Raw genomic sequence first — 25,036 nt, forward strand, 5'->3', positions numbered from 1 at the left:
AATTGTGGCTGGCGCCACTGTCTATGAGTATCAGCACGGTCTTCTTCCTAACTCTCTCCTGCAGCTTCATTGTCTTTGGTTGGGTGAGCCCTTCGGCCGAAAAGACTGATAATTCCATCAGTTTTTGTTTAACCTCGACCACCTCCTCTTCAACATCCTCCTCTTCGTCCTCTACCAGTATCACTACTCGTAAGCTCCTCTCTGGGCAATGGTGTTCGGGTCTGAAAGGGCCCCCACACCTAAAACAACGCCCTTCCTCCCTTCGCTTCAAGAATTCTGGGTAAGGCAAATTTCTCGAGTTTCGCCCCCTATTATCATTGTCCATCGTGTTTCTGCCCCTCGACGCACCGCTTCCCACGTTTCCTTCCCTCCTCACCGACCCCACACTCTCCGTCGCACCTATCCTCTCGGGGTTGCTTCTAATCTGCTCAGTTCTCGTCACCATGCCTCCTCCTCCCATCAAACGCACCAAGAAGGAGTATTCTTGGTCGTTGTCCAGCCACTCGCCCTCGACCCGTGTTGTGCGTCTTCAATATCGCGCGCGATCCTCATTGCTGCTATCAGTTCTTGAAGATCGTGGGGTCTTATTTGGCACAGAAGCTCCTCCCTTAACCCAGCCAGAAAATAACCCAACAGTTGTTCGTCCAAAAGCGCCTTGGTTTGTCCCACCAACACCTCGAAATCTTGCACATATTCCTCCACTGTTCCAATGTGCTTTATCGTTGCCAATCTCTCAAAAATTCCGCCCCGATTCCTGCCTCCAAACCTGATAACCATAGCCTCTTTCAAGCCCTCCCAAGATCGGTTCCTAGCCTTTTCTTTCTAGAATTTGAACCAATACCCTGCACTTCCCTCCATGCTGATATACGCCAATTCGACCTTCTCCGATTCTGTCACCCTCTGGATCTCAAAAAACTTCTCCGCCCGGTTTATCCAATTCAGTGGGTCATGTCCTTCGAAAATGGGTAACTCCACCCTTCTCCGCCAACTGGGTGGCCCTTCAAGGCGTTCCCCTTCTTTCTCGCCCTCCATTCTGATCTTCACGCCCAATTGGATCCGGCAGGTTAGACCAATTGTTAGGTTTCTTGGAAAGAAACCTACTCAAAAACAACACTCACACAACAATCAATGGTACACTCAGGAAAAAGAATAGTATCTGTATTCAATTCTCAGGAAAACATGTACAACTCGTAACTAGGGAGCCTAATCCCCGTCCTAGGGAAATGTGTCTTGCAACTAACAAATGAAAGATACTCAATAACCCCTTTACAAAACCGAACTCAACCCTTTATACACAGTTCCCCTTCCCGCCTTACCTAACTTCTAAACAGTTAGGCAGTTAGGTAATTAATGCTTTCTCCTCCTCTCATACACTCTCCACTCTCTAACATCTACCCTATGGTATCTTTTTGGTGCTAATAGCTATTTTCTTTTATCCACCTAATATCTTTTTGCTAGGGTAGCTTTTGTTAGTATGATAACTCTTAAAGAGACGAGAAAAGGACTTCCTTATAAGGATAGGATTACATCAAGGCACTTATATGAGTTGTGACCTTTTTAATTTTGTCATGAATAGTGTGTGTTGTACATTGTATTGATTTAGAGATATAAGAAGACACTGGAAAGATTGTTAGGATCAAGAAGAGACTATACATTAAGGGATAATTTTGTAGGCTTCATTTACAACTTGTATAACTTGGGCATAAACTGTAACTTAATTCAAAATCAACTTGCAAAGAGAGGATTCTCCAAGCCGTCTAAGGGCTGCATTCATATGATAACATGCCATGGGGGAAAACATGGAGGCATGTGCAACTTTAGATTACCCCAATCTTTCAAAGTTTCCCATGACAAGGAGTTGCTCCTACTAGTGCAGTCTTCAGTCTTGTAGCGACAACAACTTATTAACACCATAACAATGCTGCAAAAACAAACTTAAAGGAGGAAAGTGAATAAATATTTATTTAAGATATAAATTGATGTTTATTTAGCTTAATAATATCAAAGATATTATACTACAATAGCATCAATGATTGCAACAAAACTAATGTTGTGCAAGTAGGTGTTTATGGATTTGCATTTTTTGCCAGGTCTGCCAACTATGCATCTTTGGTGACAGCTCAGCTTGTTGTGTTGACATCACACATGGTATTGTTTTGGCTATTTATGTGCTTGAATTTCCTTGTTACCTTTTGTAATTTCATTAAAGTCTTTTGGTGCTTTTAATACTGAGCCTCTTTTCCCTGCGTGATGAAAGGCTGGACTGGGACTTCCTGATAACGATGCTTGGTACATGATTGAAACAATTGCAGAAAGGAACAGCATTGGATCCAAGCAATTTGTAAGTTGATGATATTTGGGTGTTTGGAACAGTCCAAGTGATGAAATTACAAGACACTATAATTTTGGAAATGTTAAAGTGATATTTAAGAAAGGAGTAGAGACAGATAACAGGCTTCATGAAATTTTAAATCTTTTTATCTTAAAAGTGAGACATTCATGCTACAGGGTGTTGAGACCATAGAAAAACTTTATGAACTAAACTGGAGTAAATTACATTGACTTATGTTGAGGCATACAGAATAGATGAAAGCAAACTGTTTGCTTTCATATCATACGAAAAACCACCCTTGTTATTGTTTTTAAGTGGGTTGAGAATTTTTTACGATAGTCATGGGAGATTAGTGTTGTATGAAAAAATCCAATAAAATTGTTTGTTGTATATTTGATAATGTAGACTTTCACAAAGAAATTGCCATCTACCCCCTCCCCAATTTGAGTGAATTCTTTCCTTTGTTTGTATTTTATATATTTGTCTAGATTTTATGTGTTTGAAAATTTGAGCTCAGGTAATGAATTATTCCTTATATGATTGATTCAGATAAAAATCAGAGGGTTCTTATCTCATATCCAGCAATTACGTAATGGATACTGGGGAATCTCCTCAGCAAAGGCACAGTCTGTGTTATCACTTGGAATAACATCCCCACATCCTAAAGACGTGAAAGATGAGAACCAACAACCCACTGAGGCAACAGGTGTTGGTAGAAGCTGGGTGCAGAGTATGTTTACCAGAAATCCAACAATTAGATCCAGCTCATTTAGTCGTGTTCGTAAATGGACGTCTGATGGAAGCAACTCTGGTACTTAACGAACTGCCACTATCATAAAGTTTTAATTCTTGAATAAGATGTTAGAATCACTTTGCTCTACCACTTAATAGTTCTAGCTTCAAATGATAATGGGACACCTCGCAAACAAGATCTGTTGAGTGGTGGCCAAAAAAAGCTTCAAACCAATGTTCGCACACTTAGGGGTCATAATGGTGCAATTACTGCTCTCCATTGTGTTACGAAAAGAGAAGTGTGGGATTTGGTGGGTGACCGTGAGGATGCTGGTTTCTTTATTAGTGGAAGCACAGATTGCTCAGTAAGTTTCAATATTTATGATGTGGAAATATAGAATTACTTGTTGACAAGATGTTTCATTGCCTTCCAAATGGAAGAGTTGATATGCTGGGCATGTGCAAATTTCAGGTTAAGATATGGGATCCTAGTCTTCGTGGTTCTGAACTCAGGGCAACTTTACAAGGCCATGCTAGGTTCTCTCTCACTTGTTAAATTTCATGTGTACTTTGTCGACTTCTTTTGAAGTAGTGACAATGTTCACCGTTCCTTCTGTCTTTAAATGTAGAACTGTCCGGGCCATAAGTTCAGACAGGGGGAAGGTGGTGTCAGGATCTGATGATCATTCTGTTTTGGTGTGGGATAAGCAAACAACTCAACTACTAGAAGAGCTTAATGGCCATGATGGACCGGTATTTTTATTTAAAATTATTTTAGTTTGTTCTACTACAGACAGTATATGTTATGTAAATTATTTATTGATATACAAAATGGAGCGTTGAAACTTAATTCAGACAACCAACCAATCATATAGGTCAGCTGTGTGCGCACGCTCTCAGGTGAACGGGTGTTAACTGCATCCCATGATGGCACTGTGAAGATGTGGGATGTAAGAACTGATAGATGTGTTGCAACTGTTGGTCGTTGCTCTAGTGCTGTTCTATGCATGGAATATGATGACAATGTGGGAGTGTTGGCTGCTGGTGGAAGAGACGTGTATGTTAAAAAAAACAATGTTGGAGTCCAGGATTTCCTTGTGCAATTCAGTCATTTGCCATACATTGTTTATGTAATGCTTGACCTGCTGCTTCCACTGCAGGGTTGCTAACATATGGGACATCCGTGCTAGTAGGCAGATGCATAAACTTTCAGGACACACACAATGGATACGGTAAACAAGAGAAACACGCATTCCTACTATTCTACTACTATATTTTTTACAAATTAAATTCATGACCCTATACACAAAAAAAAATGCAGGTCTATAAGAATGGTTGGTGACACTGTGATTACCGGTAGTGATGATTGGACGGCAAGAATGTGGTCTGTTAACCGAGGAACCTGTGATGCTGTCTTAGCTTGCCATGCAGGGCCAATATTATGTGTTGAATATTCCTCTTTAGACAGAGGAATAATTACAGGTGCGTCTTACCCAATTTTTTCTTGAACTTTTATGCAGAAGTTCTTACTAAAATGTTAAATTTAATTTCAGGTTCCACTGATGGCCTGCTACGTTTTTGGGAAAACGATGATGGTATGGCAGTCCCTTCATTTTTACGATGTATTTTCATTCTTGACATTTAACTTCTGTTTGATTTGGGTAAATACAAACTATTGAAAGTTGCCATTGCCGAAGAAGCACCACCATGTCAGAGTTTTCCTTGGAGTAGCTTCCTCTGCAAACATTCATTAAACTAAATGTCTCATTGTTTAATTCTGCCATTGTATTTCTGCTCCACGTATGTGGTGTCTGAATATTAGCACAAGTTAAAGCAAAATGTTTCAGAGTTGGTATCATACCATGCTAATCTTCTCTGCAAAGTCAGACGGCATCTGAGATTTCCTACTAACATACTAATTGGCTGTACAGGAGGCATACGTTGTGCAAAAAATGTAACAATTCACAATGCTGCCATATTATCGGTCAATGCTGGGGAGCACTGGTTAGGGATTGGAGCAGCTGATAATTCTTTATCGCTTTTTCATCGGCCCCAAGAAAGACTAGGTGGTTTTTCTGGTGCTGGGCCCAAGATGGCTGGTTGGCAGCTTTACAGAACACCTCAGAAAACAGTTGCTATGGTATGGTATATAGTTTATTTACCTTCTTTGTTCATATAATTCAAAGGATATATGTGTATATATTGCTGTTCCATGAACCCAAAATACTTATTGTTCAATATTAAGTTCTGTTTTATATGGTGATGAATTTCAAGATAATTGTTCCGTTATGATATTCTATGCCTTCAAGATAAACTTTATTCCCTGGATTAAACACAAATTTCCTTCATGGAACTTCTATCGGTATCATTACTACCGTTCCTGTTAATTCTTGGAGGTGTTATTAATCTGAGACAAATAATTAGTTTTGGAGAACTTGCCTAAGGAAGCTCGTTTTTTTCTTCGAGATAAATAACTACACAGCATGGAAATTGAAAAATTAAAAATCTTTAAATTTCTTTTGGCTAAATTTCAAAATATATTGTTCTTTTCTTTATGAAACTTTGCCATGCAGTGACAACTCTTTTCACTATTGAATTATGGCTTACTGAAAATTATTGTTGATTATTTTAATTGGCATCGGTTACTTGATAAGTGTTTTTGCTAGCTAAGGTGCATCTGTGGCTGGAGAATGTTATTGTATGCCTGTTGTTATCAACATTTTTTATTGGTTGTTATCTCCATTTGTTATTGGTTGCTTTCCTGGGTTGATTTTGTTCGTATTATTATGACATCCAGGTGAGATGTGTTGCTTCAGACTTAGAAAGGAAACGGATATGCAGCGGCGGTCGCAATGGGCTTCTAAGGCTGTGGGATGCAACCATTAATATTTGAGCTTGTTCGATTAATGCATGTTCACGTTTGTAAATTGTAATAGTTTTATAGGTGAAATTCCCTCCAACATTTTGTTTATTTCCCTTATAGTAAATGTAATGTGCAAGATATGTATGATAGTCCAAGTTGTGACTACTTGTAATTTTGTGGTTTAGTGGTTGTTGTACCCTGAATTTACATACTGCGACGAAGAGCAAATTTTGTGAGTTTAGATTTAGCAATATCTGTCACTAAGGCTGGAATTGATTTCGCTACGTTATGTTTGCTTCTACATAACAACATTCAAGGTACCTGATTAATCGGAAATTTGGTACAAAACAAACCAATCATGACACCTTAAGCTTCGAAAACCTAACGGTTTACGGAGTTTCATGTAAACTTCTGTAACATGTGCATGACTTTCATTGGTTTTGATGATAAATACGTGTTCTCAGTACATTTTATAAAATATAGTTCTAAACATAATAAGTTGGAACTTACTATAAAAGAAATTAAGACTTATCTTATATGGTATGCTGTCTTACCATTTATATTTATATTAAATCTTACTTTCTAATATAAGAGAAATCAACCTATCCACATATTGATTATCTTGTATGAAAGTATAAGAATATTTAAACTCAATTTATTTACAAATTTCCATACAATTTTTTTATCTTCCTCTAAGTGATTAAGAAATAATTTGTAAAGAAAAAGTTGTATGAAATCACTTCCCGATCAAATATGCCTGTAGCAAGCTAGCTGAGAATATGTTCACTATTTAGAACAACACCCACGATTTTTTGTGTACAACGAATTCTACATTTCTAGATATGCAGAAAAACTCAATTTTACCTCTATTCATACACACGGTCAAATTGTTAGTCTACAAAATGGTTTGATATGTGAGTACAACGAATTCTACATTTCTAGAAATGCAAAAAAACTCAATATATTTATCTCTACTCTCGAACAAACCAATACACATTGTCAAACTGTTAGTCAACAAAGTGATTTAATATATGGGGAGAAATTCTTTCATATCCGTTGTTATGCACACATGTTGAATTTGATTGCTCAAGAATGATTAAAGATACAAAGTAATGTTTTGGATCAAATTAAAAATAATATCAAATATGTTAAGAGTTCGGAGACTAGAATGCTAAAATTCAAACAATATCTTTAAAAGTTTACTAATGTTGATACATTATGTGGGTTGTCTATTCCTCACACTATGGAAGTTAACATAGTTGTTGAAATATCCACGTGCTTTCTAGGGGTTTGTCATTGGTTGATGAATCTTACAAATATTTTCCTTCATAGGAAGAGTGGGAGAGGGTTGAAAAAAAAATCAAAAGTTCTTATTGCTTTTTTGTGATGCACAACCTTAATTTTTGTCACACAATCTACTTTACTTTCAATTTGTATTTTTTACAAGTTTGAAAGATTCAAAGTTTGTTCATTGAGAATGTTAAGGATAGGGATGAAGTCACAAAAAAAATATGGCTGAATTGAAGATGGTCAAATTTGAAAAATATTGAAATGAATATTGTGCTTACTTTTAAAGTAATTTTAGATTCAAGAATGAAATTAAAAACATTGGCCTTTTACTTTGAAAAAAATTGATCCACTTACTTGGGAACCAAAATTGGAAAAAAATCAAGGAAAATTTGTATAAACTACTTGCTTAATATAATAGTAAGGGTGTCTCAACATCATCAAATGTTTTAAAGCAAACATGGACAATCTTCATCCTTATACGCTTCTCATTGAAGCTTTTTTATGTAAGTTGATTGTTTATTTATTTTCTATTACAATTTCTTTTTGTTGCAATTGTTCATTATGCATTTTAAAAACTTATTATATTATAATAGGAATTAAAAGAGTGCAATTATCAATTAAACAATAAATCTCGAAAGACTCAACTTGACACATGTTAGGATGAATCAATTATAGATTTTGATTTTTTTTAGAGCACATGGATGTCTTCGAGTGGTGAAAAATAATAGTCAAAGATTTTTTGTTCTATCTTTAATGGTTAAAGATCTATTAAGCATTCTAATATCCACTTTTTGCCTAAGAATGTGAAAGCAATTATCTTCACACTTCTAGTTGGAAACATGGATTTGTTGTTAAAGATAATTATTTCAGTTTACTTGATACTATTTATACTTGATACTATTTTTATTGTAAATTCATACTTGATTCTATTTTTATTGATACTATTTTTGTTTCAATGTATGCGACAAATGATGGAAAGGATATTAATTATCAAATGTACTGCAACGTGAAGTATCATCCAAAATTGCATCCAATGTTATTGACATGGAAAATGAAGAATGACAAACTACCATGGTGTTAAAATTCTCTTGAGGACTTTTTATTTAAGAAAATTAATTTATTTGAGATTTTTCTGAAGTTTTGATTATTTTTTGCAGATCTCGATTTTTTTTCTCTTTTTTATGCAAAGGAAGAAAGAGAGCAATAGAGTGGAAGAGCTAGAAATATTGTTGGGAATTATATTTGCTTTTTGTTGAACCATACAATGACTTTGATCTGATTGACATTATTGAATTGTGATTGTCATGGTCGAATTGTTGGGCATTTTTTTAATCTTTTATTAAACAATAGATTTTTATTGCCGGACAGTTTTTTAAAGGTTTAATGTCTCAATAGGTCCCTATTTTTGTTCAGAATTTGAAATAGGTTCCTTTATTTTTTGGCGTCTCAATTGGGTCCTTATTTTTGTTAATTTGATGCAAATAAATCCTTTCCGTCAATTTCATCAAACGGCGTTAATGAATGTGTGACGTGGCCTTACACGTGTCAATACTGTCCTCAAGCCACGTCACACATTCATGCTGTTTGATGAAATTGACGGAAAGGATTTATTTGCATCAAATTAACAAAAATAAGGACCCAATTGAGACGCCAAAAAATAAAGAGACCTATTTCAAATTCTGAACAAAAATAGAGACCTTATTGAGACATTAAACCGTTTTTTAAATGTAGTTGCTTTCTCAGGTCGTAATGAGTTTGCTGTGTTTGAAAATAATGATAGATATTTGTTGTCCTTTTATTGTTGCTGAAGTATGTGGCAAATGTGAAATATCTAAAGTGGATGCCATTAGTATAAAATGAATAGTTGTTTTTTTTTTTAATTCATGCATGTTTTGTCATCCGAACAATAAGTACACTAGGCAAAAACAAATGTTGATGTAATTTAAATTAAAAACGAAGTCATTGACATTTTATTCAATTTTAAAAAAATAAATTTTAAACAAAAACGAGAATATTATTTTAATTATGTAATTATAGTCTTTGACAATTATTTTTGACTCACTATCAATTTTTATTTATTCTAACTTCATCTTATCATATTCTTATTTTATTTTCATCATCAGAGTCAGTTGGGAGAATGAAAATAATAGTGGGATGAGTTTGTGATAATTTTTATAATATAACATAATACTACTAATAATACATTATTATTATTAACAACAGCTGTCATGTAACAGAATGTTTGATTTTTGTGAAATTAATTCAAAACTTCAAAATTGAATAAATTAAAACTAATATTGTTATAATAATAAAAACAATTTTTTTAAAGAATTAACAAAATATATTTTTAGAAAATCGACCTAATTCAAAATTTTAAGAACATATTTTATAATAAACACATTTACCATTATTAATTTGAGACGATAAAAATCAAGTAAATATTAATATAGTATCGATGATAATAAAACACATTATATATATATATATATATATATATATATATATATATATATATATATATATATATATATATATATTCTTATATATTAATTTAGCCTTTTAAAAATGTCGGTCCAAAATTGATGCAATGATGGTATCCTATTAAGAAATAATACTTGATTAAAAACATAATTTAAAAACAAATCCTTCTTTTAGCAAGTTGTAGTTTTTTCCATAAGCCAGCAAAAGATAAAAAAGGGAAAGAAAACGACGCCGTTGCCGGGGATCGAACCCGGGTCACCCGCGTGACAGGCGGGAATACTCACCACTATACTACAACGACTTGATGATATGAGGTTTTAATTTATAATAATTATTATTTATTGAATATATAAGTATTCTTCATTCCTATATTTACAGGGTATTTATGGAATATGTATCAGAAAGATTTATATCTCAGAAAATAGTGATGAATATTAACTGGTTAATATTATCCACGTAAATAGTTAAATTTGAAGTATAAAAAACTGGGTAATTTTAAAAGTTTACAATCGAATTAAATATGCTATAAAAAGTAAAATGTGTCGCACTCATACGGAAGAAATAAAAATAAGAAAAGAATAATATTATAACGATTATGAATGATAATATTTTTTTATGACTATAAATAAGCAGTAAATAATATCGAGAGAGAAATATCGAAAACAAAATATGTAAAAAAGGCAATATTATATATATATATATATATATATATATATATATATATTGTACAGTACCTATAAATATTATGGTAAAACTTAGTATTCAGTTTTTATTTTGAAGGATATTTTCGTTGATTTCAAAACATCACCTAATGTTTTTCTCTTTTAATAATTTTTTATCAAAAACTACACTTTATCTTTATGTTTAATATTATGTTAGATCCAATTAATATATATAATTTTCTCATGTAACAATTACAAATAGCTATTCCATAAGATTTTTTTTTATTGCTAATAATATGACACGCCTCTGTACTAAGACTATTCCTACAGTTTGTCATACGAATTCAGTTAACAAACTTTTTTATCTTAAAAGCACCTCCATGAAATTCGGTAAATTAAACCTACTTATTTAAATTAAAACTTCAATATCATCAAGTCGTTGTAGTATAGTGGTAAGTATTCCCGCCTGTCACGCGGGTGACCCGGGTTCGATCCCCGGCAACGGCGTCGTTTTTGTTATCATCATGCGTTTTATTTCTGTTTTTCCTGTTGCTTTCTGTTATTATCATGCGTTTTATTTCTGTTTTTCCTGTTACTTTCCAACCTAGCTTCCTCGATTCTTCTTTTCTAGGGTTTATCTTTTATGTTTGTGTTTGATTGACGTTTGAAAATATGAACATTTGTAGTTTTTGGGTATCGTCCATTAAAATCCCCTTTCACGGGTGTCGATTCTCAAGGCCCTTCTTCTCTCTATCTTCTTCGTCTCGCAATCGCATTATGACCATTCAAAGTTCTTCTTCTTCTACTTCTTCTGCTTCCGTATCAACCGAGTCCAAAGAGAAGAAGAAGGAAAATTTACCTTGGTTAATCGTTGGCCTCGGCAATCCAGGCAAAAAGTACGCTGCCACTCGCCACAATGTCTGTCAGTCACACTATGCATACCCTCTCCATCTTTTCATTTTGGATAGTTATAAAATCAGTTTTGCGTTGCATTTTTTGACATTTATATTATTATAACCTGTTTTGGAGCTTTATATTTTCAGGTGGGCTTTGAGATGGTTGATGCCATAGCTGAAGCTGAAGGGATATCTATGAACACTGTTTCCTTCAAAGCTTTATTTGGGAAAGGTTAGATAGACCTTGACAAAACCCTGCCTCTAATATATCTCTTCAGTTAATTTGGTTTTATCTTTTCATAGAGACATGTCAGTCAGCTTTAAAATTCAAAGTCTAGGTTATTGGTAAAGATATGATTTCTCTCTTGCTCCTAGATATCACAAGTAGGAATAATGCTCGTTTTCTTTTTCTGCAATGCTTCTAACCATTGTGTTATCTCACTGTACAAAGTTACGAGCATTTTGGTTTATCTCGCGGGTGGCAATTTTTTGGGAGCTGTCTTACATGTACATTGTACGATTTAAAATACATATACAATTTAACCAATATATAATCAGTTTTAGTGTCGGTTAGTTTATGCCACTATTCCGGATTGATAGATATGATATGCCTTGCATACTTCTAACATATATGTCTGAACTCTGAATTCCTAACTCCTCATCATCCTTACCTGTTTTAGCATCATTTTTGTATTCAGTTTTCTGCGCTATGATGATAACTTTTACTTTTTAGATAAGCCCAATTGCGTTGTGGTTCGGGATTTCTGTTGTTGTTAAGTGCGATAGAAGTTTCTTGCCAAACCTGAATCCATTTGTATTTAATCACCAAATTAATGTAGTTGCCATGTTACGGTTTTTGCTTAAATTTTCAAATATTGCAGACAGACGCTGGTTCCACAAGCTTTCAGAATATTGGTGATAAAAGCAAATGGATAAAAATTTAAGTATTTGCATGTTCCCATTCGTGACGGAAATTGTTTTCTGGTTGCAGGTTTAATAGGTGATGTCCCAGTCATACTTGCAAAACCACAGACTTTTATGAATTCTAGCGGTGAATCTGTATGTGTCTATCTGGATATAATGTTCAAATGTTTTAAAGCAATGACATTTTGTTGTAGCTATGCTATGATGACTCGTGTTTACTCTTATGACATCAATTATTTCTTTTAATTTAAAGCTCTTTCTTAAGGTCAAATTTATACATTTTATTATATAGTCATGTATTATATGGTTTTTAAAAAAAATTCCATGTCTACATGTCCATGTCCTTGTCATAATATATCTATATTCCAAGTTGGACCTTCACTTCCTAAGAAATCACTGTAATAAATATTATATTTTGATTATTATGGGTTGTTGTTTCGATCTATTTTGAAGGTTGGGGCCATAGTTTCGTACTACAAGATTCCACTAAAGCAAGTACTTGTGGTATAATATCTATGCTATGACTACGTTGTTCTTTTTACTTTTAAAGCAATATGGCATTGATAATTTTCTTTTTCAGATCTTTGATGACTTGGATTTACCTTTTGCTAAATTGCGGCTTCTACCAAAGGGTGGACATGGAGGCCACAATGGGTAATTATAATTTTCTTTATTTGCGCACTCTTTTTGCCACAGAACCTGGTGTATGCCTGCTTTGGCACCTTTGAATCTATAAATCAACATGTCCATTGTTGTGAATAGCAAGGCCGGGATTGTTCGTATTTCTGAAAGTTGAAATGTGATATTTATCTTCCTTTAGTCACACCCACAAGGTCAGGGAAATGCTAGAAAAATACTTTGTTGCACAATCATCTTTTTTCATGCTCATCTGGATCAAGGAAAACTATTAGGTTGTGGGATGCTAGACTCGCATGCCTTGTCTTGGAAAGGAACTATTTATTTTCATCTGATGAGGTTACATTTTTTGCATTCTGGCTAATGATCAAGATGATATCCTCGCTCAGTCTTGGGGCAAAGGGTGTTTGAGTGGCCTTGTTGTACAACCAGTACAAACATACAGAGAACTAGAAAAATTACTATAGGGAAAAAAAGTGAACAACTCCCTTTCTCTGCTGAGATAATATGTAGGGATAAATCAGCCTCCTTGTCTCTGCATCAAATCATTTGATTTATGTGGTTTTTTACTGTGCAAGTTTAAGAAACTCATTTCTTGTGTTGGGGAGTGCATTGGGGGAACTGTATATTCTGAGGGCAGGCATGCCAGAAGGCTAACTATTTGTATTATGATAATTTATACTGGGTGATATAGCAATAAGCATTTACCTTGTTTCTTTCAAATCGAAAGAGAAATTAAGTGTCACTGTTTTCATTTTCCTTGTTTTTTGGCAGAATGAAGAGTGTTATTAATCATTTCAAAGGGAATACTGGTTTTCCTCGTTTAAGAATTGGTAAATTCATACCATTTCAGTAATTTATAATACATCTGTATTACAATAATTTATAATACGATTCTATTTTATTGCTGATTAGGCATCGGACGACCTCCCGGTAAAATGGATCCTGTAGCATTTGTTCTTCGCACGTTCACTAAACAGGAAAGAGAAGAGGTATGCATTTTGTTCACTTTTTGAAGTTTGAACTGACAACTGACTTGCCACACATGGAAGTTCTAAACGTTCATAAAATTATCTCAGTTGAGTTTTACATTACAAGATGGAATAGAAGCTCTTCGGATTCTTTTGCTGGAAGGATTTGATAAAAGTGCAACATTTGTTAATAGTGCCAAAAAGATAGAGCAAACAGGTTGAGGAATAGCTTATTGAATATCCTTTTGACAAGTACAAACAAGGATCGTATAGCAAGGAGATACATACTAAAAAAGAGTAAATTCGTTCAAGCAAATATTTATCCATTCTTTAAGAGGCAGTTTCTGCTCATTGAATTCGAACCTGAAGCTTGGAATCTTCGGATACTATTCTGTTGTGTTTTTTCAATTTTAAGCCCTGCCAGCACCCTGAATTATATAGTGTACAATGTTGTGAAATTATTATTAGGCAGTTGCAGGTAACTTATATAATAATGATCACATAAGATCACTTTCTCTGTTTGTAAAGATCCCATTTTTAGCTGCCAGGAAGTTAATAGCTCAAATTCACTCAACATCTGTCTTTTATTCTTTATCACTATGTACTAGAAGGTTTTTCCCAAGATTTTTATTGGTTGACAAGACTATTTATACAACACTTGCTGATGCATGATGTGGTCAATGAGTTGTGTTTCTTAATCAAAGTTATTGCGTATAATCTCTGCTTACATATGTACGACAATGCCTATTCTCATTATTTCCAACGTATTATTTAAGCTAAATTAAATAATTTTGATATTGGTTTTCTCTCGAAATTAAATCAATCTGGTCTTATAGAACTAAGATAAATTTATCCTTGAGAATTAAAATTATAACTTAAAATTTAGAAATTAGTTCAGTTTAAATTTTGTCTTTTCATTGGCAGATACTAATAGATGCTAAGTGTTGACTTTTCAATGCTTGATTCCGTTTTTCAAGCTCATAGTACAAATTAAACAAACTTACTCTTTTACCATTTGTTTCCTCATAAAAATTGAAAGCTTTTTTATATAATTATAATAATTAATTTTTATATAAAAGTTAAAAATATTTTATAACTATTTTTAATACATGTTCTTATTATAAGTTTACAAATCCTATTCTATAGTTATTAGTAAAAAACTTGGATATCTACTTTTATTTCATTGTAGGTAATTATTTTGATTTAAAAATAGTTAAATTTAAAGAAACATTTATTTAAAAGTAGAATGGTAAGATAATTATTTTATTTAAAATATGTATTTAAATAAACATTTACTTAAATGATAAAAATGATAAATTAAAAAGAAAAATCTTATTATTAATGTTGTCAAAATGGATCACGAGTTTGGTCTACGAGTTGGTTACTTAATTGACTTGTTGGTTTATTTAATTATAAATTTTTGTTTTTTTCAATTTAAAAAAATTAACAATTTTTTTCTAACTTAAACCTAAATAAAATTTAGTCTAAAATTATATTAAACTCTAGAGATAATTAAATAAAAATACAATATAATCTAAATACAATCCAAAATCAAGTTTAAAAACAAAAACATGAATAATTTTTGTATTACTTATGCCTCTATAAAATTAAAGTCTCTAATGGATCCATAATATTTTACTTTCTTGAAACATTTTTTTTTATCCTTGTCTAAAGTACTATTTATCATTGTCTAGAATATAATAAAAAAAATACTAATTAATAATATCAAAACACACAGTTAAGTAATGTTATGAGTCAATCTAACTTACGAAAGATTAAACTCAGATGAGTTTGACTCAATTAATCCGTATCAAAATTTTAATTTTTTTTTAATCTAATTAAGTTCGAACTCGTGTGACCTAGTTTAGGAGTTTTAACCTAATACTAGTTAATATGAAAACATATTTTGTGTATAGATAAGTAAAGAATAAATAAATTTTACAATTTTATTTGTATATTTTTTTGGGAGATAGATTTTACTATAAATAGTTATTTTCGTTTAAAAAATAATTAAATTTTAGGAATAAAATATTAAAAAAACTGGTTAAATAAAAAAAATCACATAAAAGGTAATTTAATTAAATAACTATTTTAATTTAAAAAATATTTAAAAGATAAAATTGAAGATGAATCCCAAAAAGTTGAATTATTATAAATATTCTATATATAGATATAGACCGTATAGATAATATTATAATTTTTTTATGTATAAAGTTTAATAACTATAACAAACTTTAACAATTTTTTTCAATTTATTTAATCAAAACAACTTTTTAATTATACTTTTAGTTTTATTATCATAAAAATGTGCACACTTCCAACTTTCTCAAGAATAAAGATAACAATTACTTCACTAAGAAAATAAAATCTTGGTATAACGCCATAAACACGTAGTTTGTTTGTTTGTACAGATCTGAAGGGCCCAACCCAAGACGTGGCATGGATTGAATCCCAGAAAACCCGCCATCCTCTCTTCATTCTTTTTCATTTCCTTCTCACTGCTCTTTCTTTGCACTCTTTCTCATCTAAACCCTTCAATCTCAACTTTCTCTTACTCAAACCAGTCATGTATGGCGGTGGTCAGTGTTCACTCTTTTCTTTCCTATCTCCTTTTCAGCTTTCGTAATCTCTGATTTTCGTTTTCATTTTAATCTTTTTGTTCGTAATTCACAGACGAAGTATCAGCCATAGTAATAGACCTGGGTTCGCATACATGCAAAGCCGGTTACGCTGGCGAAGATGCTCCCAAGGCCGTTTTCCCCTCTGTAAGTGTCTCTTTTAATTGTGACCTACACTCTTAGCAAACCTTCTATTCTTGCTTTTTTCCATCAAATAGAAATTTAAATGCTCATCTGTTTTAAGCTTATTTAGCATTCACTAACCTAAACTTCCGAAAATTCTTGTATTCTTCTCGTGTTTTTTTAATCTTAAGTGCGTCTTATTAATATGGATTTTATATATGGAAAAGGTTTCTCAAGCCTTACACACCTTAGCAAGGATTCATTTCATAGAATGTATAATTTGTAAGACTGAATTTTTATATGCAAAATTTTTGGGGATTGAGTTGACACACATTACTATTGAGGATGAGATTGTATATTGAGTTGTCCATGTTTTGAGCAGTTATATTAATTTTACACTGTTATTCATTTTCAGTTCTGCTCTGGAATTTTGTCCTGTAATAGTTAACATGACCTAATTTCAGTAGTTGATGGTATAATCAATAATCAATGCATGCATATGAATAACAAATCATGATGCATGCGTTGACATATAATTGATTTTCTCTAGATAATACCTGGTTTACATTTTCTTTATTTGAACCAAATCCATTCATGTAGTGAATTGATAACTATTGGTGCTTGATCTTAAATAATACTGTTGGAGAATCCATAACAAATTTTTGTAAGGGATATCTGTAAAATTTATAGTAGTTACATATAGTGATTGGTTATTTAGGTTGTTGGTGCAATTGATCAAATGGACATTGATGGACCTGTTCATGCTGGAGTGTCATCTGGATCTGCTGTGGATTTACAAAACAATAAAAAAAATCATGAATCTGACAGAACCAAGGAAAAATGCAAACTTTATGTAGGATCTCAGTCCTTGGGATACCGTCGAGACTATATGGAGGTATTTGAAATATCTGCTAAATTAGGCTTTAATTAACTCAGTTTTGTACTAATTATGTTCTTTTTTGGTAATTTATCTGGTATACTGTTCAGCTGCTCTCACCATTGAAGAATGGAGTTATTGTTGACTGGAATATTGTTGACAACATATGGGATCATGCTTTGAGGTTGTTTCTGAATACTGAAAAATTGTATAATCTGGAATGAAAGATCATCATTTTCTTCTCTTCTTTTGGATAGTATACAGGATCATTATTTTCTTTACATATCATATGCAGTTGTGGATTGCCAAGGTTCTACTTTGGAATCTTGTGATGGTTTTTATCATATGTGGTGGTCCCAAGAATTTTTCAAGTCTAGTATGTAGAGAGTAAAAAGGGGATATGTGTGGTTGAGATATACCGTTATTTATGCTAGGACACATGTTACACTAATCTCATTTTATGTTTACCAATCCGAGTTGTATGCGTGATGTTTTTCCATCTGTGTCAAGTATTGTTCTCTAATGCATTGCTGTTAATTTATTCTTCTCTTTTTATGTTTTATTCTACTATTCACTGTGACTGTTTTTTCAGGGAATGCCTCTTAGTTGATCCTAAAGAGCGTCCAATGCTACTTGCCGAACAATGTTCCAACACTCAAGAACAGAGAGAAAGGTATTCTGATAGAAGTACCCATCCCCCTCTCATTTCAGTTTTTGGTTTTTAGGCTTTTAGTTCTTTACACTATTATATTATTTATGTTCGGTAATAAAGTTTGGTTCAATTATTCGAATTTTAGATTTTCATTTTTATAATTCTTTTCTTTCTGTATCAGGGCAGCAGAACTTATGTTTGAAAAATATAAAGTACCAGCATTGTTTTTGGCAAAGAATGCGGTAAGTTGTATGATTTTTACTGCTCTGTTCATATCTTAATTTTACATGCAAGTTGCAACAAAAAAAATTAGTGATAAAAAATGCATTTTATATAGTTTGAACTAGTTAATGGAGTCTTTCTTGACACCAGGTTCTCACATCTTTTGCATCAGGGCGTGCTACCTCATTAGTTGTTGATAGGTATGAGATTTTTTAAGCTGATGACAAATAGTTTGGTTCTGTGTTGATGATAATGTTCAATAGAATGGCCAGATTGGGTACTTGTGAATTCTGTTCGGAAGATAGTGCAATACACTTGTTTTCCTTTTTATTTTTCAGTATGTGACTAAATTTTTGTTGTCACTTTACTTTTAATTCATCGATTGTAGTTGACACACATTATAATACTACATTTCTGATGAGTAGATAGTGCAATGCACTTGTCTTCCTTTTTATTTTTCAGTGTGACTAAATTTTTGTTGTCACTTTACTTTAAATTCATTGATTGTAGTTGACATGCCACATTATAATACTACATTTCTGATGAGTAGTTTTGTTCATTATTTCAAAATTTAGTGGTGCTGGATCAACTACAGTTGCACCAGTACTGGAAGGTTATGTTCTTCAAAAGGTATTATTTGCTATCTTGAAAAATAGAACTCATATTTGATGACCTGGTTCATATTTTTACATGCTTATTATTGTATTTAATGTTATTTTAAGACTAATTTTATTAATTACACTTTTCTTTGTGTGAATTATTGCTCTGAAAACATCTTATTTCATTAAGATCACTACTGGATTTGGGTTTTAAGTAAGTCATTGATATATTTCTTAAAGATATTTAATATGATGTGATAAATTATCTGATCTTCTTTTGCTGACTATGAAAGAACATGGTAAAAGGTACTGTTTTAAAATTTGTGACGAAAACTGGGAATTTTCCAATTGTATAATCACGACAACAATTATTTTTAGCATGTAAGAAAATTGTTGAGTTGCTTTTGGTATTCACCCTTGTATGAAGGAGTATAATTGTGGCATTGTCAAAATAATATGATTATTCATGGTTTTCAAGATTTCTTTCTTTTTAGCTTATCTTTAATCATTGCTTTTGTCACTGTTGTGGCTAAAAGGCCCTCATAACACTTATCATATCTGAGGTAATATTTAGGACAGCTTCCCAATTGTCGTGTGCCAGAGCAGTCACCGTGATAGAGCACTTAATTCAATGTTTACAGAAACAAAGCATAATTAAATTGTGAAATACAGGAAGTATTAACTATGAAATTTGCGGCAGGCAATAATGCAAGTTCCCCGATGGTGTCTTTGACATGTTGGCATGCAAGTTCCATTTAGTTTCATGGATGACTATCAATATTAATGTTTCTTCATCTGTCTGTGGGTGATGTTTTACATTTTCTTCCTTGATATATAATTTAGAGGAATTTTTATTATATTTTAATTGTAGCCTTGTATTTTGTGTTTAATGTTTATGTAAGTTTCTTGTGTCTACTTATCTCTTTATTTATGTCTACAATAGGCTGTGATAAGTTCTCCTATAGGAGGACAATTTCTGACAGAATGCTTGACGAGGAGTTTGGAAGCCAAAGGTATCACAGTGAGTGACGAAGATGAGCTATTTTAATTGTTTTTATGATCATCTCAATTAAAGTAGCTATATTTATATTTACATTTTTTTGTTAGCCAAGACCTCGATATTCATTCAAGAAAAAGGAAATAAGTCCTGGGAATCTTCAGGTATTTTATAATTGAATTTTTAACTATTTCTCAGTAGCATGTCTTGTTTTTGTGGTTTTGCTTAATTTTTAATTCTTTTTCCCTTGAGTTTTTGAAGTTTGCAATGTCGGGGTGTCAACCTTGAGGTGTTGTATTCCATTGTTGCCCCCAGAGGGCTTCAACTTTGTGGTAGAACTATCATGAAATGGAATAAGGACTCCATTTTCATCTTTTCAAGCCTGATGCCCACTCTTGATCTTGAACTTTATCTACCAATTAATTGTTCACGTTTGATAACAATGACACGCTTGCTTGTGGTACATTGCTGGAGTGAAAAATGTACATCTATTTTTCTTTCTTGCGTATTCATATCTTTATGACTTGTGTTTTTTTCTGATTCATAGATTGTAGACCTTGATTTTCCACATACAACAGAAGGCTACAAACTCTACTGCCAGGTATGTATTCTGCCCATATTTTCTTTTCATGTCTTTATCTCCATTCCTTGCTGATTCATTATCGTGACAGAGGGTTATTGTTGAAGACATCAAGGAATGTGTTTGCCGAACACCAGATTCTCCATATGATGGTTTGTATCCCAATTGTAGTTTCACATAATGCTTTGACTTTTGACCCTTCTTGGTCTAGTTCATTGTATTCTTTGTGGGATTTATACAGAAAAGTGCTTTACTTTTGGTGGCATTTGTGTTAGGTTGTGCATTGATTAGCTCTATGTTTGTAATATATTGCTTGAAAATAAAATTTTATTCCATTCTTCAATGATTGATATTTACTGTAGCTCTACTATCGTATTATTTCATAATTCGTGAATGATTATTTTTTAATCTATGGGGCAGTGTATGAGTTTATTAGATTCTTATGATTTAGCTTTATGTTAATTATTATATAAATAGTAAACTGATGTGATTGCTTGCAACTGTAGGGTTTAAACAGCTTTCACAGTTCTCTCGCAAGCTATACATATGTTGGCTTGATTTTTCTTTTGACATCGTTTGTGACACTTGCTCATGGTTTTTTTATGTGTTGATATAATGAAATTTTTTATTGAAAAAGAAAACATTTATTATATTTAAAACACAAAAATAGTTTAATTTATTTAATTAATTGGAAACATCTACTTGTGTGTATTATTAATTGCTCCTTAACCAGTTCTCTTAGTTAACATTATAATCGGACTCATTTTAACTATGACGGTTTTACCTTTCTGTTTACATTGGATTTCATTATTATCAGATTCCACACGACATGATATCCATTATAATTATTTTTCCATGCAGAGAGTGCGTATTCTAATATTCCTATGACTCCATACGAGCTTCCTGATGGCCAGTGAGTCCAACATTACTTGTATTGAAAATACTCAGGGTTATTTTTTTAAAATTATTTGAATGGTCTTCGGTTCTTGTCTCTGTTATCTTCTGTGTATCTACAAGTATATTTTTTGATTTTAATTGCTTTTTCTGCAATAACCATATAACTTTGATACCATGTATGTCACAGAATTATTGAAGTCGGATCTGATAGATTCAAGATTCCTGATATTCTTTTTAATCCATCTCTTGTTCAGGTGTGTGGCTTTTAGGCTTGGATGTTTTAATTTTATTCAATGGGATTTTTAGCGGTGCTCTGTGCTTCTATGGTTCAGTTCAGTCAAATTTCCATTCCGCACGTCCTCTTATTAATTCACTTCAATATTATCGCAGACAATCCCTGGCATGGAGATTATTGCAGAAATTGCTCCTTCACTTCGCAGTCTTCCAAAAATAGTATATTTTCTTTTGTGGTAAATTTTAGTACATTCTTTCTTCCATTGCTCATTGTTTTACCGTTTCTTTTGCAGATCATAGAGAGCATTAATAAGTGTGATGTGGACATTCGTAGAGAACTGTTTAGTACCATACTGGTAACCTTCATATTGATTTGGTGCTCTCCTGTTCCACCTCTTTCTGAGTTTAAGGGTACTTGGACATATTTGAAACTGATTTTGTATATCTCACAGCTTACTGGTGGTACAGCTTCAATGCATCAACTGAAGGAACGCATCGAGAAAGACTTGCTAGAGGTCAAATTTACACAAGCACATATTTTATTAAATGAATGTCAAATTTTTTTATATGATAAATTTTCTTGGTTTGTTTTCTTTAGAATATCCAATGTATTGTACTCATTCTGAATGCCAAATTTCTGATTATCATAAATTTTATCGGCCGGTTTCTTTTAAAATGTCGAATGTTTTTGTCCTTCTTTTCATTCTATTGTTGTAATAAATTTCCCTTTTGCCATATGCCATCATTATCACATACATAAAAACACAATGAAGATTGTGGAAACCTTGAAAAGCTTTGTAGAGAATCGGGGATTGTAAAAGGCCTAGTAATTGCAAAATAAGGCTTTAAAAAACTAGGAGAGGAACACAACCTTCTGTCTGTTTTGTGGAAATTGGTTGGAAAATATTTCAGTATGAAACGATATTATTTACATGTCAGACGTATACTTGAATGATGTTTTTTGGGTTGTAGGCAATTGCTTTTATATTAATATATAAACAAGATGTTTGAGATGTGATTTCTGTTTGTAGGGGTCCCCTCAAGCTGCTAGAGTTAAAGTATTTGTCAGTGGCAATGCTACTGAAAGAAGGTTCAGGTGGGATGTTCATCTGTGCTTGTCTGTATTTTTCTCAATTTCACGCGGCTGTGATGATATTATGATGAGTTGGTTCATGTTGCAACATCTGCTCCAGTTCTCCCTCCTTTCTTCATTAGTTATTTTCACTTTAATGATACAATGCAATTTAAGATTATGTAGCTTGTTTACACATCAAGCTCATTTATCCTTTTAATCATGATGGTAAATATCTTTGCAGTGTTTGGATAGGGGGAAGTATATTGGCTTCTCTTGGCTCCTTCCAGCAGATGTGGTTCTCCAAGTCTGAGTAAGTGTTAGCTGATTGCGAAAGAGTTCAGTTATTCAAATTAGATCACCATGAAAACTGACTTAAAAATTCTGTACTCATGATTGTAATCTTTTAAATACAAAGCTAATTCAGTGTGCTATGGATAGGTATGAAGAGCAAGGTGCTTCTTATATCCAAAGAAAATGCCCTTGAGTTTCTAACGGGTGTGATACATGTTGATTCTAAACTAGGCTGATATAGCTACACTGTAACTGGCATAACCTCATTTCCTTTTTTCTGCGTCGCCGTTGATCCCCTTTTCCACATTGTGTAATGCCTTGATCCCCTTTTCCACATTGTGTAATGCCTTGATCCCCTTTTCCACACTGTGTAATGCCTTGATCCCCCTTTCCACACTGTGTAATGCATTGATCCCCCTTTCCACATTGTGTAATGCCTTGATCCCCCTTTCCACATTGTGTAATGCCTTGATCCCCCTTTCCACATTGTGTAATGAATATGCTATTGACGTTGTACTTGATGATGCTAATGCAGTAGTATCCGTGACATTACTTGCAATGCACTTTAACAAAGCCAAAAAGTTGTACCATACTTTTTTGGAGGAAAATGTAAATGTAACAAGTTACAATGTGAAAAAACGTGTATTAATGTCTTCATTAGTTAGGACCAGATTTCTAAGGTTGTTGATATGGGAAGTCTGCTAGATAATCCATGGTACTTGAAAAGAGAAATGTTATTTGTACAACTCATGCAACTAAGGTTAGCAACTGATGAATGTGGGATTGACTATTTAATCCTTATAAATAAATATAAATTTTATAAAATCAATTATGATATCAGGCCAATAAATAAACTTTAAATCTAATTGAATTTTATAAAATTGGATAATATTTATATATATTTATATATTATAAATTGATTTTATTTTTAATTGATCATACTTTCTTAATATCATTATTGTAAAATAATAATTTAGGTGTTTTAATAAACAAAAACCTAGTTTTGTAGGGAAAAGGAACAAAGTTAAGTTGCTATGGTGTGGTTGTGAAGGAATAGAATAGAAAAATTCACCTATCAATACATCTCCACATAGTGTTATGTAAAGATCATCATATCCTAAACCTCTTAAAAAAAAGTAGTAGACTTTAACATTGCAAATTTTTGTGTTGAATGTTTGAGATGATAGTGAAGTTAGCTCAAAAGAATTTCACTAGGAAGTCAACAACTCGGATGAGACTACTTTATTTTAGCGCCAAATTCTCTGTTTATGTACATTCCAAGGTTTTACTATTCATTCACTTTTTCATTTACAATTTTGACCTTGGAAGGTCAATTTGTTTTCCTATGCAAATTTTTTAGTTCAATTTTGTACAACTCATGCAACTAAGGGTAGCAAACGGATGAGTGTAGATTGACTATTTAATCCTTATAAATAGGTATAAATCTTATAAAATCAATGATGGTTAATAAATAGAATTTAAATCTAATTGAATTTTATAAAATTAGATAATATTTATATCTATTTATATATTATAAATTGATTTTATTTTTAATTGATCATATTTTTTTAATATTATTGTTATAAAATAATAATTTAGTTGTTTTAATAAACAAAAACCTAATTTTGTGGGGGAAAAGAGAAAAAACTAAGTTGCTATGGTGTGGTTGTGAAGGAATAGAATAGAAAATTGCACCTACCAATGCATCTTTCCCACATACGTGTTATGTGAAGAACATCATATCCTAAACTTTTAAAAAGAAGTAGTTGATGCTGTGTTTAATTTTGATAAGATTTCACTCATTTAATTTCTTTTAAGAAAATTGAGGCCAATACAAATAGACTTTAATTTACATGAGAACTCAAATTAATTTAACATTTTTTGGAAGAATTTATGTAAAAATGTTTAATTTCTAAAGATCGAAAGTATAATAAATTTTGGATAAAAATTCATGTTAAATGTGAAGAAAATTGTTAACAGAATAAAACAGTTTTTTTACACCATTTCACTGCATTAAACAGACTTTTTAAAATATATTTAGTCAAAGAGAGAAAGAAAGACAAAAAATAAATAATAAACAGTTA

The 25,036-nt window shown here is 32.4% G+C and overlaps 3 protein-coding genes and 2 non-coding genes across 5 annotated transcripts; 4 read left to right on the forward strand and 1 right to left on the reverse strand.

The window, feature by feature from the left end:
• Positions 1-961: 961 nt before the first annotated feature.
• On the forward strand, positions 962-6,174 carry LOC148205363 (DENN domain and WD repeat-containing protein SCD1-like). The gene is made up of 13 exons (XM_088104387.1): positions 962-1,063; positions 2,008-2,148; positions 2,258-2,341; positions 2,882-3,143; positions 3,224-3,429; positions 3,537-3,601; positions 3,694-3,817; positions 3,940-4,121; positions 4,225-4,296; positions 4,386-4,546; positions 4,618-4,659; positions 4,996-5,204; positions 5,862-6,174. Exons 1-13 carry the CDS (start codon positions 962-964, stop codon positions 5,955-5,957), a joined length of 1,746 nt encoding a protein of 581 aa, XP_087960513.1. The 3' UTR covers positions 5,958-6,174.
• Positions 6,175-9,927: 3,753 nt separating this feature from the next.
• TRNAD-GUC (transfer RNA aspartic acid (anticodon GUC)) lies at positions 9,928-9,999 on the reverse strand. Its single transcript has one exon. It is a non-coding gene; the product is annotated as a tRNA-Asp (tRNA).
• A 796-nt stretch (positions 10,000-10,795) lies between these two features.
• TRNAD-GUC (transfer RNA aspartic acid (anticodon GUC)) lies at positions 10,796-10,867 on the forward strand. The gene has a single exon. It is a non-coding gene; the product is annotated as a tRNA-Asp (tRNA).
• Positions 10,868-10,884: 17 nt separating this feature from the next.
• LOC124842730 (peptidyl-tRNA hydrolase, chloroplastic-like) lies at positions 10,885-14,468 on the forward strand. The gene is made up of 8 exons (XM_047319293.2): positions 10,885-11,278; positions 11,404-11,488; positions 12,248-12,315; positions 12,634-12,684; positions 12,761-12,834; positions 13,591-13,649; positions 13,732-13,808; positions 13,896-14,468. The coding sequence occupies exons 1-8, from the start codon at positions 11,033-11,035 to the stop codon at positions 14,007-14,009; spliced, it is 774 nt and encodes a 257-aa protein (XP_047175249.1). The 5' UTR covers positions 10,885-11,032; the 3' UTR covers positions 14,010-14,468.
• A 1,738-nt stretch (positions 14,469-16,206) lies between these two features.
• On the forward strand, positions 16,207-23,499 carry LOC124842726 (actin-related protein 4-like). Its single transcript, XM_088103068.1, has 20 exons — positions 16,207-16,366; positions 16,461-16,552; positions 17,247-17,423; positions 17,516-17,589; positions 17,998-18,078; positions 18,239-18,299; positions 18,430-18,479; positions 18,855-18,909; positions 19,822-19,899; positions 19,986-20,039; positions 20,423-20,476; positions 20,547-20,607; positions 21,317-21,368; positions 21,540-21,606; positions 21,743-21,805; positions 21,880-21,942; positions 22,039-22,101; positions 22,618-22,682; positions 22,903-22,971; positions 23,100-23,499. Exons 1-20 carry the CDS (start codon positions 16,354-16,356, stop codon positions 23,143-23,145), a joined length of 1,338 nt encoding a protein of 445 aa, XP_087959194.1. The 5' UTR covers positions 16,207-16,353; the 3' UTR covers positions 23,146-23,499.
• The last annotated feature ends 1,537 nt before the right edge of the window (positions 23,500-25,036 follow it).

This window comes from Vigna umbellata, chromosome 1 (genome assembly GCF_029865625.1).
Source record: "Vigna umbellata cultivar VRB3 chromosome 1, Vumbellata_1.0, whole genome shotgun sequence".
Taxonomy (NCBI): Eukaryota; Viridiplantae; Streptophyta; class Magnoliopsida; order Fabales; family Fabaceae; genus Vigna; species Vigna umbellata.

Excerpts from the sequence above, each read along its gene's own strand:
- LOC148205363 (XM_088104387.1), top strand. The coding sequence starts at position 962 with ATGGGTAACTCCACCCTTCTCCGCCAACTGGGTGGCCCTTCAAGGCGT. Across the intron at positions 2,342-2,881 it reads GCATTGGATCCAAGCAATTT|ATAAAAATCAGAGGGTTCTT; the intron begins GTAAGTTGATGA and ends TGATTGATTCAG. Across the intron at positions 4,297-4,385 it reads GGACACACACAATGGATACG|GTCTATAAGAATGGTTGGTG; the intron begins GTAAACAAGAGA and ends AAAAAAATGCAG.
- LOC124842726 (XM_088103068.1), top strand. Across the intron at positions 17,424-17,515 it reads ACCGTCGAGACTATATGGAG|CTGCTCTCACCATTGAAGAA; the intron begins GTATTTGAAATA and ends TATACTGTTCAG. Across the intron at positions 19,900-19,985 it reads TGGAAGCCAAAGGTATCACA|CCAAGACCTCGATATTCATT; the intron begins GTGAGTGACGAA and ends TTTTTTTGTTAG.
- LOC124842730 (XM_047319293.2), top strand. The coding sequence starts at position 11,033 with ATGAACATTTGTAGTTTTTGGGTATCGTCCATTAAAATCCCCTTTCAC. Across the intron at positions 12,835-13,590 it reads GGACATGGAGGCCACAATGG|AATGAAGAGTGTTATTAATC; the intron begins GTAATTATAATT and ends GTTTTTTGGCAG. Across the intron at positions 13,650-13,731 it reads TTTTCCTCGTTTAAGAATTG|GCATCGGACGACCTCCCGGT; the intron begins GTAAATTCATAC and ends ATTGCTGATTAG.